Source organism: Ranitomeya imitator, chromosome 5 (genome assembly GCF_032444005.1).
Source record: "Ranitomeya imitator isolate aRanImi1 chromosome 5, aRanImi1.pri, whole genome shotgun sequence".
NCBI lineage: Eukaryota > Metazoa > Chordata > Amphibia > Anura > Dendrobatidae > Ranitomeya > Ranitomeya imitator.
The window spans coordinates 495,711,804-495,730,481 of NC_091286.1; the positions used below are offsets into that span (position 1 = coordinate 495,711,804).

Consider the following 18,678-nt stretch of genomic DNA (forward strand, 5'->3'; position numbering starts at 1 on the left):
GCTGGAGTTTGCCAACACTTACCTGAAAAAGCCTAAAACGTTTTGGAAGAATGTTCTCTGGTCAGATAAGACAAAAGTAGAGCTTTTTTGGGCAAAGGCATCAACATAGAGTTTACAGGAGAAAAAAAGAGGCATTCAAAGAAAAGAACACGGTCCCTACAGTCAAACATGGCAGAGGTTCCCTGATGCTTTGGGATTGCTTTGCTGCCTCTGGCACTGGACTGCTTGACCGTGTGCTTGCCATTATGAAGTCTGAAGACTACCAACAAATTTTGCAGCATAATGTAGGGCCCAGTGTGAGAAAGCTGGGTCTCCCTCAGAGGTCATGGGTCTTCCAGCAGGACAATGACCCAAAAAGCACTAGAAAATGGTTTGAGAGAAAGCACTGGAGACTTCTAAGGTGGCCAGCAATGAGTCCAGACCTGAGTCCCATAGAACACCTGTGGAGAGATCTAAAAATGGCAGTTTGGAGAAGGCACCCTTCAAATATCAGGGACCTGGAGCAGTTTGCCAAAGAAGAATGGTCTAAAATTCCAGCACAGCATTGTAAGAAACTCATTGATGGTTACCGGAAGCGGTTGGTCGCAGTTATTTTGGCTAAAGGTTGTGCAACCAAGTATTAGGCTGAGGGTGCCAATACTTTTGTCTGGTCCATTTTTGGAGTTTTGTGTGAAATGATCAATGTTTTGCTTTTTGCTTCATTCGCTTTTGTGTTTTTTCATTTAAGACAAATTAAATGAAGATAATAATACCAAAGAATTTGTGATTGCAATCATTTTCAGGAAGAAACTGAGTATTATCTGACAGAATTGCAGGGGTGTCAATACTTTTGGCCACAACTGTATATTGCACGTAGTATATTGCCCAGCCACGTAGTATATTGCCCATTCACGTAGTATATTGCCAAGTCACGTAGTATATTGCCCAGTCACGTAGTATATTGCCAAGTCACATAGTATATTGCCCAGTGACGTAGTATATTGCCCAGCCACATAGTATATTGCCCAGTCACGTAGTATATTGCCCAGCCATGTAGCATATTGCCCAGCCACGTAGCATATTGCCCAGCCACGTAGTATATTGCCCAGTCACGTAGTATATTGCCCAGTCACGTAGTATATTGCCCAGCCACGTAGCATATTGCCCAGCCACGTAGTATATTGCCCAGTGACGTAGTATATTGCCCAGCCACATAGTATATTGCCCAGCCACGTAGTATATTGCCCAGTCACATAGTATATTGCCCAGCCACGTAGTATATTGCCCAGTGACGTAGTATATTGCCCAGCCACGTAGTATATTGCCCAGTGACGTAGTATATTGCCAAGCCACGTAGTATATTGCCCAGCCACGTAGTATATTGCCCAGCCATGTAGTATATTGCCCAGCCACGTAGAATAATGATTTAAATTTTTTTTTATTTTGTTTTAACATTAGATCTTTTTACTATTGATGCCGCATAGGCAGCATCAATAGTAAAACGTTGGTCACACAGGGTTAATAGCAGCGTTAACCGAGTGCGTTGCACCACGGCATAGCGCGGTCGGTTAACGCTGCCATTAACCCTGTGCGAGCGCTAACTGGAGGGGAGTATGGAGGGGGCACTGACTGCGGGGAGGAAGGAGCGGCCATGTTGCCGCCGCCGTCGCTGTGTTCATCGCTGATTGGTCGTGGCTGTTTTGCCGCGACCAATCAGCGACTTGGATTTCCATGACAGACAGAGCCCGCGACCAATGAATTTCCGTGACAGAAGGACAGACAGACGGAAGTGACCCTTAGACAATTATATAGTAGATTATTTAGAGCACATCTTCAGTGATAATGTATACGCCGTATATTTCATATGGGTGCAGACAGCGGTCATTCAGCCACCAGTCATAGACATGACATACACATATCAACCAGATGTGCAGAGTTATTACAGGACGGCTGATGTAGATGGTATATACTCTGCACAGTGTATACTTGTAGGACATGGAGCCCATCATACGGTCCACGGAGAAGACAAGCCTGAAGAATAGGAAGAAACCCAAAGATCTGGTACCTGAGGAGCGTCCATGTAAAATGTGTCCTCATACTGCAGAGCTGAGCGTGTGTGTATAAATGTATGATGCGGTATGTATGTGTGCGTGTGTATACATATATATGACACAGTGCGTATGTTCTGTATAGATTTACACGTGCACTGTATTATATATAATATAGTATATACATGTAATATATACACACACACATACTATATCATATATATATATACACTGTATCGTACATGCATAGATACACATACTATACTCTCATGCACATACACAGTCACACACCATTTCTACAGGTGGACAGTGTAGATGTAAAAAGTAGGGGTAAACCTAAAGAGCTATTTTCTGCCCTTTAGCCCCCAGTATCACCCCCATACCTGATGCCCGGGCTCTGTACCTTGTAGCCCCTCATCCCTGTGTGACGCAGCCGTGTCCCCTCCTCCGCACCCGCAGGACTGCACAGGATCCTCCGCTCTCTGTACCGGCGCCGCCCGGCACCAACATCCACAGCTCCGGAAACTCCTCACTCCGTTCACGTCACTGCGTAAAGTGCTGGGAATAGGAATTCCGGAGTCTACGTAAGTGCTCGCTGTAATCGGGATGCCAAGTGCTGCCGAACTGCGCTAGTGGCGTAGCTGTATGGGCGGACACTGCCACCTAGTGGAGAAAGGGATTAGCGCACTCAGGGCGCGCCCTTATGGTACAAAGCTGTATTCATCTAGAAATGATGGCGGTAGTGAGGGGAGAAGCGGCCTTGCGGTCACACACTGTGCAATCATGTCACACACTGTGCAATGTCACACACTGACTGTGCAATGTCACACACTGTGCAGTCACACACTGTGCAATTTCACACTGTGTAATATCACATACTGTGCAGTGTCACACACTGTGCTATGTCACACACTGTGTAATGTCACATACTGTGCAGTGTCACACACTGTGTAATATCACACACTGTTCAATGTCACATACTGTGTAATATCACACACTGTGCAATGTCATACTGTGCAGTGTCACACTGCAGTGTCACACACTGTGCAATGTCACACACTGTGTAATGTCACATACTGTGTAATATCACATACTGTGCAATGTCACATACTGTGCAGTGTCACACTGCAGTGTCACACACTGTGCAATGTCACACACTGTGTAATATCACACACTGTGCAATGTCACACTGCAGTGTCACACACTGTGCAATGTCATACTGTGCAGTGTCACACTGCAGTGTCACACACTGTGCAATGTCACACACTGTGTAATGTCACATACTGTGCAGTGTCACACACTGTGTAATATCACACACTGTGCAATGTCACATACTGTGCAGTGTCACACTGCAGTGTCACACAGTGCAATGTCACACACTGTGTAATATCACACACTGTGCAATGTCACACTGCAGTGTCACACACTGTGCAATGTCATACTGTGCAGTGTCACACTGCAGTGTCACACACTGTGCAATGTCACACACTGTGTAATGTCACATACTGTGCAATGTCATACACTGTGTAATGTCATACACTGTGTAGTGTTACATACTGTGTAGAAACGTGAAAGTCTTCAAGTTTCTTGGTGGTGTGTGAACATGTTCCTACAGACTTGTTCATTGTGCAAGTAGCCCATGTGTTTCTGGTTCTGTAATTGTTCTGTTGTTTCTACAAGACTAGGGAGTCCACTACTCCTTATGGGTCATTTGCATCACAGCTGTTCCATCCAGCATGTCCACATGGATATTCTCTCTCTGAACCCTGCTTATACCGGTACTATACAGATGATCAGGTTTTTAAATACATCAGATAGGGATTATATACATTAGGTAGGACTGCTCTAATATGGGTATACCTTGACGATTGGTGGAGCAGCTTAGTATACATTTTTTTGCAAAAAAAGTATCAACTAAATACCCTGTTTTTTCCATCTTTTGACTAGCACTTGCTTATTACTGTGATTTTTTTTACAACAGAGTATTTTTGACATCACTGTGCTCTTTTGTGTCTACACTGTACACACTGCAGTAGCCATGAACTCCGCAGCAGGTTAATAAACTAGCAATGTGAGGAGATGTTCTGGAATATCATCTTCACGCTGCTCGGTAAATCTATGGCATGAAATTGATTGGCGCTGCAGATTTCATATCCACTACCTGTCAGTTTATGCTGCAGAGAAAATAAATGACATAATTTAGTGCAGGTTTTGCTTCAAAATTTCCTTCTCAGCGGATTAATCCCATGTGGACCCTTACAGTCACATTTAAAGGGGTTGTCCGGCCTGAACCTACAAGTCTGCAGTTACTCTATGTGAGTGCAGACCTGTGAACCCTCACATCGTGTGCCCTGGGGGCTGTGAGGACTCTCCGGTGGTGGTGCTGGGAGTGGGCTGTCATGTGACCACAAGTATGTGATGTACATACTCCCACTCTCACATTTCGACTAGATGTTTCTGGCCTCGCTCAATGCACTGTCATTGAGTCAGGCCGCGTCCATTTAGTTGGCACTTGACCGCATGTATACAAATCACAAACAGTCACCTGCAGCACTGGAGAATCCTTACAGCCCGCAGTGCATGTTTGCAGTCACTCTTCGGACAACTACTTTATCACTTTCCAGGAAGCAGTCCATTGGCCTGGTCAATAATCTGTGATCATTGGACAGTAGCCCTGAGAACTTCATACTCAGCAACATTCACAGGTCTTATTTTGATTAGCCAGTTTGGCACGATGTCACACGTGCATCATATCGTCACTAAGGATGTCACCTCAGGCTAGCAATCAAGAGAAGAGCCACAGATGCCATGAGGTGAGACGTGGTTCTGATGACTCCTGTCCAGCAGCCATAAATTACTGGGATGGCTGATAGACTGGATCATGTAAATCAATTCACACCAATTCTAGACCCATTACTTATAAAGGTAATGCTGACAACATCACTTGGCAACATGGCAATCTCTGGTAAGGGCAACGGTAATGACGGTAGTGCTGTATGCTTAGCATTCTGATCAGTCAGTCAAAAACGCCCATTAAGAGGTGCTGGTCGCTTAATTGCTGTGGTTAGTTTATCGAAATGGGCCCCTTGGAGTTGGAGTCAGTCTTTTAGGGGTGCAATTTGTGTCCATGTGATGGGTCACAATCCAGTTGTTAGATAGAGTCCTTGTGTTAAAGCTTGAAGGTTCGATTGAGCTTGAATTCCCAGATTTTTCTCTCTCATTCTAAAAATGACATTTCAGTATTAGGACCTGCAAATCTTTAAATCCTTTTCCAGAGAAAAGTGTTTATTATGAAGTTGGGGACAGGTTCAGGTGAGTTGTGAAGGGGAAGTAAGCTCCCTTCCTGTTTTGATTTGGTTGAAAAAAACTGCACCTTTATGGGGGGCTCATTTTGATCTAAACTTTTATGAATATTACTTTTTTAACTGCATTATTAATGAGTGATCACTTTCCTCAGCTGGATATTTTCATTACATATTAAGGAAGTAATTTATGAATCCTGTGTAGCTTTCCATTTAATCTTTCAGTTTTATATTCCAAGCACTTCACTTACTTTACCGAGCCCCATTAATGTTTAAGATACAAACATTTAGAGCAACATAATATATAATTATACAGTTTATTGGCTCACTTATCCGGGTGATACTGTCTCTCCATCGTGGCTTCTTACTAATCACTGTGGTCATTCAGTTATACGACCATCACAAAATACTACAAGATTGTAGTTGTACAAGATTAATCCACTGAACTGAAATATGCGACTAGTAAATAGGGTGTAAAAATGCAGACAATAGAGTTATCCAAAGAGTTATCAAGGAGGCACACAAAAGGGAGAGGAGGACAGCAATGGGAACATTAAACAGATGAAGAAGGAAAGAGGTTATCAGGTCTACATAATGTAAGGGAGATTACTGCGATACACAATAACATGATGCGGCTATATTGGGAAAGATGGACGCTTGCACTGCCGAATAATATTATTTGTTAAATTACTCAGTTGCCAGAGGTGTCTTTTTTCAGCTCATATCCCATAGAGGATAAGTGTCACTTCCTTCTCTGCCCTTTTAATATGGGCTGACAGTATGTAACGCTATCCACCATGTCAGCACGATCCTAGATGCACATTAGTAGAATTGTTTCTGAAGGTGTTCGCAATAAAATTCTTATGAATCAGCATCGGTATCTTTCACACATAATTATTGTTTTACCATAAGTAACAGTGAGCATCCAAAACATACAGAGATGAACTTTTTACAAACTTTTTATCACCTTATGCACATTCTGTACCCAGCGTTGGTCTGAGGTGCCAAAGGCCCCCCAGTAACATTGACTCTGGGAACCCACTGTTCAGTTACATGCAAGTATTACATTACCCTCAGTTACAAATTTACCTCTTATGTAACATGAAAAAATGTCGAAAAGTTCAAGGCACTGTGGGTAAGGGGAGGCCTACTGGGGAATTCAACTGTTTCCCCGTGGACCAGTCCAAGCCTGACTGTACCTGACATAGATTGCAGTGAAAGTAAGCGAGCATCAAGTCCAATATGTGTGGGAAAATGACTCAATCCAATGGAAGGAAACCTGGTTATGAAATAGTCCTAGAAAACTTTTGCTTACTCCAGTAAAATACTAAATTATTTAGAACTGGGGAAATAAAGCAGAAGCTGCTATATTTGCCCCCAAAATTCTTGGATGCTGAGATCTTGGGATGTGTTTATAGGGTCCTCCTCACACAGAAAGATTGATTTATCCAAATACATAGCTATGAAATCCTCAGCACCAATACAAGATCAGTAACAGGGCTCTTTCTTAATACATGCCACTTACGTGTCCCTATACCAGTGCCCCTGGATTTAGTTATTGCTGCATTTGCAGTACTGACAAAAAAGAAGCAGTGTGATAGTTACCAAATTTCCTGAACTAACAAACTAATGGCCAAGAATCCAAAATCGTCTCATAAAGAAAGCTTTCAAACTAAAGCTAGTCCTGCTGTCAAATGTTATTTAAGTGGGAAGCTGAAATACTGCAGGGAAAATGAAGCATTATATGCTGACCATTAAAATGGAAAAACAGGTGGCACATGAAGAGGCTCTTGCTGATCAGCTCCCTGCTGTGGAAAGCATAAGGGACCCATTTGGGGGGTCTCCCTTCTATGATGTCCATTTGCTCTAATATGATGTGTAGACATAGGGTTGTCTTTATGAGGAAAGACATTTAAGATTCACAGATTTTCAAACCAAGAGATTGAATATACTGGTTCAGAGACAGCACAAAATTCCTGCACATCCATTTGATGTATTTCTACTGCAGTAGAGAATATAAGGATCAGGAGAGTTCTTAGTACTTGCTAAGTGTTTTATTCTAGTGAGCACAAGCTCTTTTGATCCTGACAGAATGAATCCAAGTGTTTCTATATAGTCGTGACTGAAAGTCTCGGCACCCTTAAATTTGTTCCAGAAAATGAAGTATTTTTCCCAGAAAATTATTACAGTTACGCATGTTTTGTTATACACTTGTGTAGTGCAGCGCTTACTGCATGTGTTGGGGGACACTCGCTTGGCAACAGGATGAAGACACACAGGCACGTTTTTCTCACAAAACAGTCTATGCGGTGCATTATGCAACTCATAAACCTCTATAGGCCATGTTACATATCACAGAACTCACATAGTCCATAGCACTTCGTAGTCTGTTCCAATGGCAGATACTTGTCTGCCCTTATTATAACCCCCTTGTCTGGAGTTACCTTACAGGAGCTCCTGCTCCACACGCTGACTCCTCGTCAGTCCTGTGCTTCTAGGGAAGCTGACTGGGATCACCATCTCATCCGATGCCTTGGGACAAGGGCACTCCTGACAGTTCAGACCCTCAGAAGGTCCGTAGCTTCCCCAACGCAGTGCCATCGCAGACTCTGCAAGTGCATGGTCTCACCCTGTGCTTTTCATGAATCCAGTCCACCCACAGGACCTTCCAACACAGGAACCATTCAGGTCCAGGGTCTCTCCATGTGCTATTCAGGAATCTGGTCCACTCACAGGACCTTCCAACATAGAGACCTTCCAGGTACATGGCCTCACCATGTGCTCTTCAGGAAGTCCGTCCACTCATAGGACCTTCCAACATACAGGCCTGACCTCATCCAGGACCTTACAACCTAGACCATGTGACCCAAACCAAGGTCACATTATGTAGCTGAAGCCACCCCATAGGTGGGAGGTGTGTGTGGTTAGCCAGTCCCGCCCAGCTCTCTGACTAACCCTATAAGCCCCCTAAACATAACAATAAACAAAACAAGGCTCGTGGAACTACAGGTCCCAGAGCAACATTTCAGGCTTATAGTGCAGAGGATCTCCTCCTCTGCAACACATACTGGCCATTTACAACAATGCCGGTCACTGTCTCACACTTGTTTATCTCATTAGTGTGTATTGGAACTACAGAAAAAATAGAAAAAATGCAAATTGGACATAATTTCACACAAAACTCAAAAATGGGCAGTACAAAATTGTTGGCACACTCAACTTAATATTTGGTCTCACACCCATTAGAGTAAATAACTGCAATCAATTGCTTCCTATAACCATCAACAATCTTCTTACACCTCTCAACTGGAATTCTCTAGCTCTTTGTTTCCATACATTTCTGGGTTTTTCTTAAAGTATTTATGGAGTTATTGTCCTGCTGGAAGACCTATGACCTAGGATGCAAAGCCAGATTCCTGACACTGGGCACTTCATTGCACAGTCAAGCCACCCAGTGCGAGAGGCAGCAAAACAACCTCAAAACATCTTTGAATCTCCATTATATTTGACTGTAGATAGTGTGTTCTTTTCTTTGTAGGCCTTATTCTGTTTTCGGCAAACAGTAGAATGAAGTGCTTTACCAAAGAGCTCTATCTTGGTCTCATCTGTCCACAAGACACTGATCCTGCAGGACAGCTTTATTTCTTTAGAACTTGATTGGGGCTGCTTATCCACCATCTGGACTATCCAGGTATCACGTACAGTGTAGGACAGACTAAGTGCAACACAAAGGGATGAGGGAAAAGGGAACCAAGCACTAGGGAAGGGGGGAGTGGAGACCCCTAGACAGATATAACATCACCCTGTCTGTCCTATCATCCCTATATAGGATCCGTACCTATCACCGAGCAGGATACCTAATCCCTACCTGACCTTGGCAATAGGCCCTGCACTGGGAAGGACTACTGCTAAAGACAACTGGGATAGACAAACAAAACAAATGAACACTTAACTTGAGAAGACTCAGAGAAACATCAACGTCCTCCAAAATCCAAAAAGGATGATAGCTGACTGCTACAGCTCGAAGCCTCAACAGGTAAAAGCGAAAGGAAAATCACTCGCGCTTGCCAGCAGCAAGCAGGAAGTATATTAACAATCAGGTCCAGGTGTGGCCACTCGTCTGCAAAGCAAACTACTGAGACCTTATGGAGACAGATACAGTGCAATGGTCTGCAGCCTCTGACACATCCGTGACACCAGGGTTGCAACCATTCATAAATTTTTCTCTGACGTTCAAATCCAGGGAGATTAGCTACAGTGTCATGGGTTGTAATCTTTGGATTCTGTTGTGCACAAAGGAACATGAGTGTCTCTGAAGATGGACTTGAAAACCAAAATTGTTGGAAAATATCAACAATTTCAAGGTTACAAGTCCTCAAACAGTTCTCTTCTCTTTTTTTCCATGCTCAGTGTGGCTCACATAGACACAATACAAAGAATGAGTTAACTTCTGCCCTTTTTATCTGGTTTCAGTGGTGATTTTCATTTTGCCCACACCTGCTACTTGCCACAGGTGAGCTTGAACAAGCATCACATGCTTTAGCAAAGTTGTTTACCCACAAATTCACAAATTGTAAAGGTGCCAACAATTTTGTCTGGCCTTTTTTTGTGAAATTATGTACAATTTGCATTTTTTTCTGGGTTTTTTTGTGTTGCTCAATAGACACAAAGTAAATAAGCATGGGTATAACCAATAATTTTATGGGAGAAATTCTTCATTTTCTGTCACAATTTCAGGGGTGCCAACACTTTTGGCCATGAGTGTAACATCAACAACCAGAAAAATAAATATTTCTTGGTATTAAAGACAGAAGAACTTATAATTGCATTACTATTAAAATAAAAATGTATATAAACTTACCATTAGCTTATATATAGTACCCTAAACCATAACTTATTGTGCAAAAAGGTATTACATGCCTATAGCAGCATAATCATAGAAAAGTTGTGACTATCAAAATATACAGGGACAAATAAAATGTAATTGTCCAAGGGTTTTTCTACTATATGCAGTCTAGGCTGTCATAGACCTACATAGACTTACATATTGTTGAAATATGGCATATTCTTTAATGGTAAGAGAAAAAGGTAAAACTTGAAGCTCCTTGATTGAACTGGGACATTATACGACAGAACTTCTGCCCAATAATTACATCAACATAGTCCCTTAATTATTACAATATACAATAATACTTATATAGCCATAGTGAGATCTCATTAAATACAGTGCACAGAATATTAGACAGGGAATAAAGTCATAAAATTTGTCAGTACCTTGCAGGTATATGATGCCTAAAAATTTTTAATCACAGCTGATATTAAACTTGGCCCAAAATTGTAAATTTTCTGATGTAAAACAAAAAAAGACCAGAAGCTATAAAGTGCATTTAATTACAAGCTAATCATTATCAGCCATAGGTAAACTCTTTTCAGTCTAAGAATACAGTCCATTGCTCTAAAATCAACCCTTTATGTTTACTTTAGATATGGTAAGAATTAGTGCGTGGTAACATAGTAAGGCTACGTTCACATTAGCATTTCACGATGCAGCATCGGGCAACGCTGCGGCGACGCATGCGTCATGCGCCCCTATATTTAACATGGGGGGCGCATGGACATGCGTTGTGCTGCGTTTTGCGACGCATGCGTTTTTTTTGCCGCAAGCGTAGGGCGCAGAGGACGCAGCAAGTTGCATTTTTTTTGCGCCCATTTTTCGGCCAAAAAGGACGCATGCGTCGCAAAACGCAGCGTTTTAGCGTGCGTTTTGTTGCATTTTTGTTTGCGTTGTGCGGTGCGTCGCCGACGCAGTCCCGCACAACGCAAATGTGAACGTAGCCTAACATAGTAACATAGTTAATAAGGCCGAAAAAAGACATTTGTCCATCCAGTTCAACCTATATTCCATCATAATAAATCCTCAGATTTACGTCCTTCTACAGAACCTAATTGTATGATACAATATTGTTCTGCTCCAGGAAGACATCCAGGCCTCTCTTGAACCCCTCGACTGAGTTCGCCATCACCACCTCCTCAGGCAAGCAATTCCAGATTCTCACTGCCCTAACAGTAAAGAATCCTCTTCTATGTTGGTGGAAAAACCTTCTCTCCTCCAGACGCAAAGAATGCCCCCTTGTGCCCGCCCCCTCCTTGGTATAAACAAATCCAAGATATTTGTATTGTCCCCTTATATACTTATACATGGTTATTAGATTGCCCCTCAGTCGTCTTTTTTCTAGACTAAATAATCCTAATTTCGCTAATCTATCTAGGTATTGTAGTTCTCCCATCCCCTTTATTAATTTTGTTGCCCTCCTTTGTACTCTCTCTAGTTCCATTATATCCTTCCTGAGCACCGGTGCCCAAAACTGGACACAGTACTCCATGTGCGGTCTAACTAGGGATTTGTACAGAGGCAGTATAATGCTCTCATCATGTGTATCCAGACCTCTTTTAATGCACCCCATGATCCTGTTTGCCTTGGCAGCTGCTGCCTGGCACTGGCTGCTCCAGCTAAGTTTATCATTAACTAGGATCCCCAAGTCCTTCTCCCTGTCAGATTTACCCAGTGGTTTCCCGTTCAGTGTGTAATGGTGATATTGATTCCTTCTTCCCATGTGTATAACCTTACATTTATCATTGTTAAACCTCATCTGCCACCTTTCAGCCCAAGTTTCCAACTTATCCAGATCCATCTGTAGCAGAATACTATCTTCTCTTGTATTAACTGCTTTACATAGTTTTGTATCATCTGCAAATATCGATATTTTACTGTGTAAACCTTCTACCAGATCATTAATGAATATGTTGAAGAGAACAGGTCCCAATACCGGTTCTCACCCAATGGTAATCTGGATAGTTTTTCTCACATTTTATTTTTGCATACATCTTGGGTTAGCGTTAGTGATGAGCGAATATACTCGTTACTCGAGATTTCCTGAGCACGCTCGGGTGTCCTCCGAGTATTTTTTAGTGCTCGGAAATTTAGTTTTTCTTGCCGCAGCTGAATGATTTACATCTGTTAGCCAACATAAGTACATGTGGGGGTTCCCTAGCAACCAGGCAACCCCCACATGTACTTAGATTGGCTAAGGGCTGTAAATCATTCAGCTGAGGCGATGAAAACTAAATCTCCGAGCACTAAAAAATACTCGGAGGACACCTGAGCGTGCTCGAGAAATCTTGAGTAACGAGTATATTTGCTCATCACTAGTTAGCATGGATAGATTTTCTCTATGCCAAACTGCATCACAAACTCAAAGTAATGGCCGATCTTCCTTCCTTCTGTGGTTGCATCCACTATTCCTTTATTAAAACAGCTTTCCTTAAGCTTAACCATGTTTACCAGAGAAGAGGTCAAATTAGCTGATTATTATCACAGATAAGACCGGCTACATTATTGATCTGCTTTAATTATTCCGGCCCTGATTTCCTTTTTTTCCACTTCTGCCTGATAATCAGATTACGTGAGATTATCCGAGAATGCTAATTAATTAAAAAGACTAAACATGACTTGTCGTCTCATGAGGTCTTCTTACTCCTATTTGCTACCTTGATATAAAACTACTGCTCTTTTCTTATGTGGCCCCACAGCAGGATGGAGGTGTGACTGCCATGTTTGCACCTCTTATAACTATATCACTATTTTGTTAATGTCTGATTACCAATAAAGGGGTTCCCTCTTGTTCAATCTTCAGGAGCACACCTCCTCCCTGCTTCCCGGCTTCCTGCTTGCCAGTGGGTGGGGCACGCCTGAATAATTCACGGTTCATACCAGTGGCATTGCCACGCCACTGGACCCCACTGTGTGCTCTTTGAAGGAGAGACAGCTTTGCTTCTGCAGCATCAGAGGAACGCAGGAACATTACAGAGCAAACGTTGCAAGAGTAGACGTTGCACAGGAAACAAGTCCCCTCTGATAGACTGTAGATGTGGCCGGTAGCTTAGGCACTAAGCAGTGTATAATAAAATTAAAAAACCCTCTATTCTTGGGAAGACGTAGGATTTTTAATAGGTGGCTTGTTTCTATTATCACTTTGCAATTTTAACTATGCCTGACGATAAGAAACCCCGTTAAGCTTCATTAATATTGAAAGCATAAAAAATATATGCCATATTACCATGTGATAATGATAAATACATGAAAAGCCCCCAGATTAAAATCAGCAAATCCTACTGATATCATGAAACCATCTAACGTGTATGTGGGCTGCCCAATTCTCCCTTAACAGGTGATGTTGGGAGAGAGATAAAAATGTGGAGGTTTGTATTTAAGGAGGACCTATGATAAGGTCAAAGTATCCAGTTTTTGTTCTACTTTTATTCCCGCTGCTCCCCTGAGTATTTGGTTTCTTTTTTTTTCTTTTTTCTTTAAATCTGCCATACGAATCTAGAGATTCTTTTATTTTTTTTGTATTTTTATGGATATTACTAAGGGGTGTTGGTTGCTTATAGGATAAATATAATACACCCCCCTACCCCAGAAAATTCTGTTAGTAATGTCACCTTGGCAAAGACCATGAAAATGAGCATTAGATAAAAAATCCCATATCTCTGGAAGCGATTTTTAAAAAAGTGGAATACTCAGGGAAGCAGCAGAACCAGGATGGGGGTCACATGGCCGTCCATTCTCTCATGCGAGAAAATAGGAACAAATATTAAAGTCACTTGGAGCAAACTTTATCAGAGTTTGATCCGATTGTCACCTCAATTCAATTCTGTCACATGAGAGAATCCTATTCCAGGAGCGGAGAAGACTGAGAACTTAATTTCTCCATTGTCTGAGTCCGTGGATGTCGGGCTGCACACGGATTACATCCAAGTGCAGTCCGATGTTTGACACGCACCCGTAGACTTGTATGGGTGCACATGATCCGATATTCGGATGCCCTCACAGCATGCTGCGATTGTTTACTCATGCTGAATCGGCACTGCCCAATAGTATAACATTGGACCAAGGGCTATCGGACAAAAATATTGAATACCATTCAGCCGTGTTATACGCTTGTGTGAGCAAGCCCTAAAGAGGACAAACTGGACACTTTTTGATGGTAGGAAGAGCCTGGAATGTCTGGCAGCAGCTCATTCATCGTTCTCCATACAGAATACATGAATGCTCAACCATGTATGTAGAAGGGAGAGGTCGGAAAGATAGCTCTCTGCCAAATGAGAAGTCATGTGTTTGAGAGGGGGTAGGGAGAGATAGTTTTGATCAAATGAGCATTTGGGCAACATTTATCTAATGTTCATGGCCTCCTTAAACTGTGCAGGTCTATGGTATTCTAGTATTCTTTGAATGGATCCCTGACACCTCCACCAGTTGGCGGATGGAGGAACCTAACCTTAAACTGAGCTGGAACATCACAGCTCCGCACACTGTCTAGTGGCCATTGCTGATTCTCTCTGTAAAGGGACTTATGGGATGATGTAAACTAACATAGGTAGGCTGTAGTGGGGAAGTTTCATCATCTAAGATAATGACCCCCTTAAGAAAACTTAATGAATGTTACTACCAGGAGGTCACCATGAGATCACATACCTAAACTCAAAAGAGGAATCCAATTTTTAGAATGAAAAAACTAAATGAGGCAATATTTTGCAAATTATATATATTGGGCGAGTAGTTACAGAATGGATTAAAAATAATGGAGTGGTACTTAAAATAAATTAAGTTTCCAGATACTACTTGGATCTGTTTCAGTCTCCATTTGGCCAATATGTAGTTTTATTTAACCATCAGAAACTATTTATATGGCAATAATATATTAAAACAGGACATCTGGGAAAGTGTAAGTGCCCCAGTGCTGTATATACATATAGTTTATTAATTTGGTGGCTTATGGCATTTTAGATATATAGTGCAATTTGCATCTGGCAGGGACCAGGCGAGTCTCCGTTGTATTATTACCATATTATTTCTCTATGTCAGGCTCACAAGCTGGTGCTCCAGGACCAGTTTTGTCGGAATCCAATTAAAGTAACAATGTGTTTTGGGAGAAAGCTAAAGTGCCTGGCAGAACAAATTCCATGCAGATGGCCCCATGGTCAAAATGAAAGCCGGTATCCCAGAGCTGTAAGACTGCTGTTCATATGTAATGTGACATACGAAATCCCAGGCTATGAGCTGGTAGCTGGAGAAGGTTCATTGATACAGCAAAAGAACTGATGAAAGCTAAAAATCAAAAAGTACTCTAGGCACGATTTATCACTTCTGTATTTTTAAGTTACTTTTCTTTTTTGTCTTGTGATGTTTGTTGATGTTTTTGAGTCAAATTCTTCAAAATAGCGCACATGCTTCATGAATTTTACATCACATGTATCAAAAATGTTCTTTATTTCTATCTTTAACCATTTTTGTAACTTTTTAGTGTATAAATTCCATGTTCTGCTAAAATGTAAAATTTGAACAAAGATTTCAGACGTACAGAAAATCACTCTGGGGAAGGGGACTGCAGCAAATTTCACAAAAATTTAGCAACTTTTTTTTTTTAAAAAAAAGCATAATTGATAATCGGCTGAAATCATCTAGACACCCAAATACCAACAATGCCATTCATAAAAAGAGACACTTATAAAATAGAGTTTAAAAAAGCCACAAATTAAAAGAAGAATAAGGTGCAGATGAAAAACACCAAAAATTAGACAAATAAAATTCAATAATGGATCGGGCACTAAGTATCTGAGAACATCTTGTGTTCATAATGAAACTCGATTGTGTCTCTTGTTGACCAAGTCAATGTGCCGACTGTTCTATTAATCATTGGTGACATTTCAGTCCTGCCCTTCCCCTTTAATAAAGCCCATTCTGTGAAGTCAAAATTACACCTAATGAAGCGTTAACTTGTTTATCCAGGATTGACTTGGCTCTAGAATATTTCCCTGTGAAGGTGCCTGTTTAACAGAATACAGAGAGGATTCCTCAAGCGGAAAACCTATGTATAAAACCAAATCTGCAATAATTCTGCGAGCATTTATTTAACAATATTCTTGAAATACAACTTATATCAATGCCCCTACAGTATGTAACAATGGAGCTATGAAAAGGGAAAATCTCAGCACTGCCATCATTTTAAGCTAGCCATATTCTGGACATGGCGTCTGAACACATTAAGGCTGTGTGCCCATGATGATTTTTTGCTGAGTTTTTGATGCTGCGTATTTACATAATGTCGATAATGCGGCGTCTTACACTCCCTGCAAAGTGGATTTATAGAAATCTCCTGCCCACTGTGCTTTATTCTTACTCAGCGTAAACTGACGTTTCAGATCTGCAATATGACAATTTCTCTTCGGGGTACACTGAGCGTTTTGTGCTTCTTGTATTTTTTCATTGCATTTTTAGTGTGGTTTTCTACATGTGTTTTTATTGCGTTTTTGACATTCATTTTTTTTTTCTCTTAGTATGGCATGGTATAAATAAAGATGCTTTGTTTTTGATACTTCCTGGTATTTGGCTTTGATAAAAATTATTGTTTATGCTTTTCTGCAGCGGAAATGCACTAAAAATGCATGTACATTTTTTACCTGCGGATTTTCTGCATATAATGCTCACTTGCTCTTGTCACCTGTATCTTAAAAACATCTCCAGAATCCGACCTTTTCTCACCTTTGAAACTGCTAAGACTTTTAGGCCGGGATCACACATATGCGAGATACGGCCGAGTCTCGCAGGTGAAAACCCAGGTCTGGTGCCGGCACTCCGAAGCGGAGCGTGCAGCTCCATGTATTGCTGTGCGGCTGCACGCTCCGCTCTGGAGTGCCGGCGCCAGAGCTGGGTTTTCACCTGCGAGACTCGGCCGTATTTCGCGTATGTGTGATCCCGGCCTTACAGTCGCTCTTATTCATTCTCGTCTGGACTACTGCAACTCTCTTCTGATCGGTCTCCCTCTTACCAAACTTTCTCCTCTCCAAATCCATCTTGAATGCGGCAGCCAAAGTCATATTTCTGTCCAGCCGCTTCACCGATGCCTCCATCTTGTGCCAGTCATTACACTGGCTGTTATGTTTGCTAATGACAGGTGTTATGAAGGCAATCCAGAAACACAGTGTGCTTAGCGATCAGAGCGCACACAGTGATCTGACAAATACCCAAAAATACAAGAACGAGCTCTGAGACGTGGAAACTCTGTAGACTGCACACCTGATCCTATCCTAAACACAACTAAAAGCGGCTGTGGATTGCGCCTAACAACTACCTAGGCAACTCGGCACAGCCTAAGAAACTAGCTAGCCTGAAGATAGAAAAATAGGCCTGACTTGCCCCAGAGAAATTCCCCAAAGGAAAAGGCAGCCCCCCACATATAATGACTGTGAGTAAGATGAAAAGACAAAACGTAGGGATGAAATAGATTCAGCAAAGTGGGGCCCGATATTCTAGGACAGAGCGAGGACAGTAAAGCGAACTTTGCAGTCTACAAAAAACCCTAAAGCAAAACCACGCAAAGGGGGCAAAAAAAACCCACCGTGCCGAACTAACGGCACGGCGGTACACCCTTTGCGTCTCAGAGCTTCCAGCAAAACAAAAGACAAGCTGGACAGAAAAAAAGCAACAAAAAAGCAAAAAGCACTTAGCTATACAGAGCAGCAGGTCACAGGAACAATCAGGAGAAGCTCAGATCCAACACTGAAATATTGACAAGGAGCAAGGATAGCAGCATCAGGCGGAGTTAAGTAATGAAGCAGTTAACGAGCTCACCAGAACACCTGAGGGAGGAAGCTCAGAAGCTGCAGTACCACTTGTGACCACAGGAGTGAATTCAGCCACAGAATTCACAACAGTACCCCCCCCTTGAGGAAGCATGAAGCATGAACATCAGAGGCAAAAACCCAGGAATTATCTTCCTGAGCATAACCCTTCCATTTAACCAGATACTGGAGTTTCCGTCTAGAAACACGAGAATCCAAAATCTTCTCCACAATATACTCCAATTCCCCCTCCACCAAAACCGGGGCAGGAGGCTCAACAGATGGAACCATAGGTGCCACGTATCTCCGCAACAACGACCTATGGAATACATTATGTATGGAAAAGGAGTCTGGGAGGGTCAAACGAAAAGACACAGGATTGAGAACCTCAGAAATCCTATACGGACCAATAAAACGAGGTTTAAATTTAGGAGAGGAAACCTTCATAGGAATATGACGAGAAGATAACCAAACCAGATCCCCAACACGAAGTCGGGGACCCACACGGCGTCTGCGATTAGCGAAAAGTTGAGCTTTCTCCTGGGACAAGATCAAATTATCCACTACCTGAGTCCAGATCTGCTGCAACCTATCCACCACAGAATCCACACCAGGACAGTCCGAAGACTCAACCTGTCCTGAAGAGAAACGAGGATGGAACCCAGAAT

General features: G+C 42.1%; 1 protein-coding gene across 5 annotated transcripts in view; it reads right to left on the reverse strand.

The window, feature by feature from the left end:
* SCHIP1 (schwannomin interacting protein 1) overlaps positions 1-18,678 on the reverse strand; it is a 770,942-nt gene that overhangs the window by 158,239 nt on the left and 594,025 nt on the right. Inside the window, exon 1 of one of the 5 annotated variants that reach the window (XM_069727422.1) lies at positions 2,431-2,584. The exons of 3 other annotated variants lie outside the window; for them this stretch is intronic. In XM_069727422.1, the coding sequence (XP_069583523.1) occupies positions 2,431-2,445 (15 nt within the window). In that variant the 5' untranslated portion in view covers positions 2,446-2,584. Of the gene's footprint in view, positions 1-2,410; positions 2,585-18,678 lie in introns of those variants that run through there. One more of the 5 variants, XM_069727424.1, reaches the window with a different exon arrangement.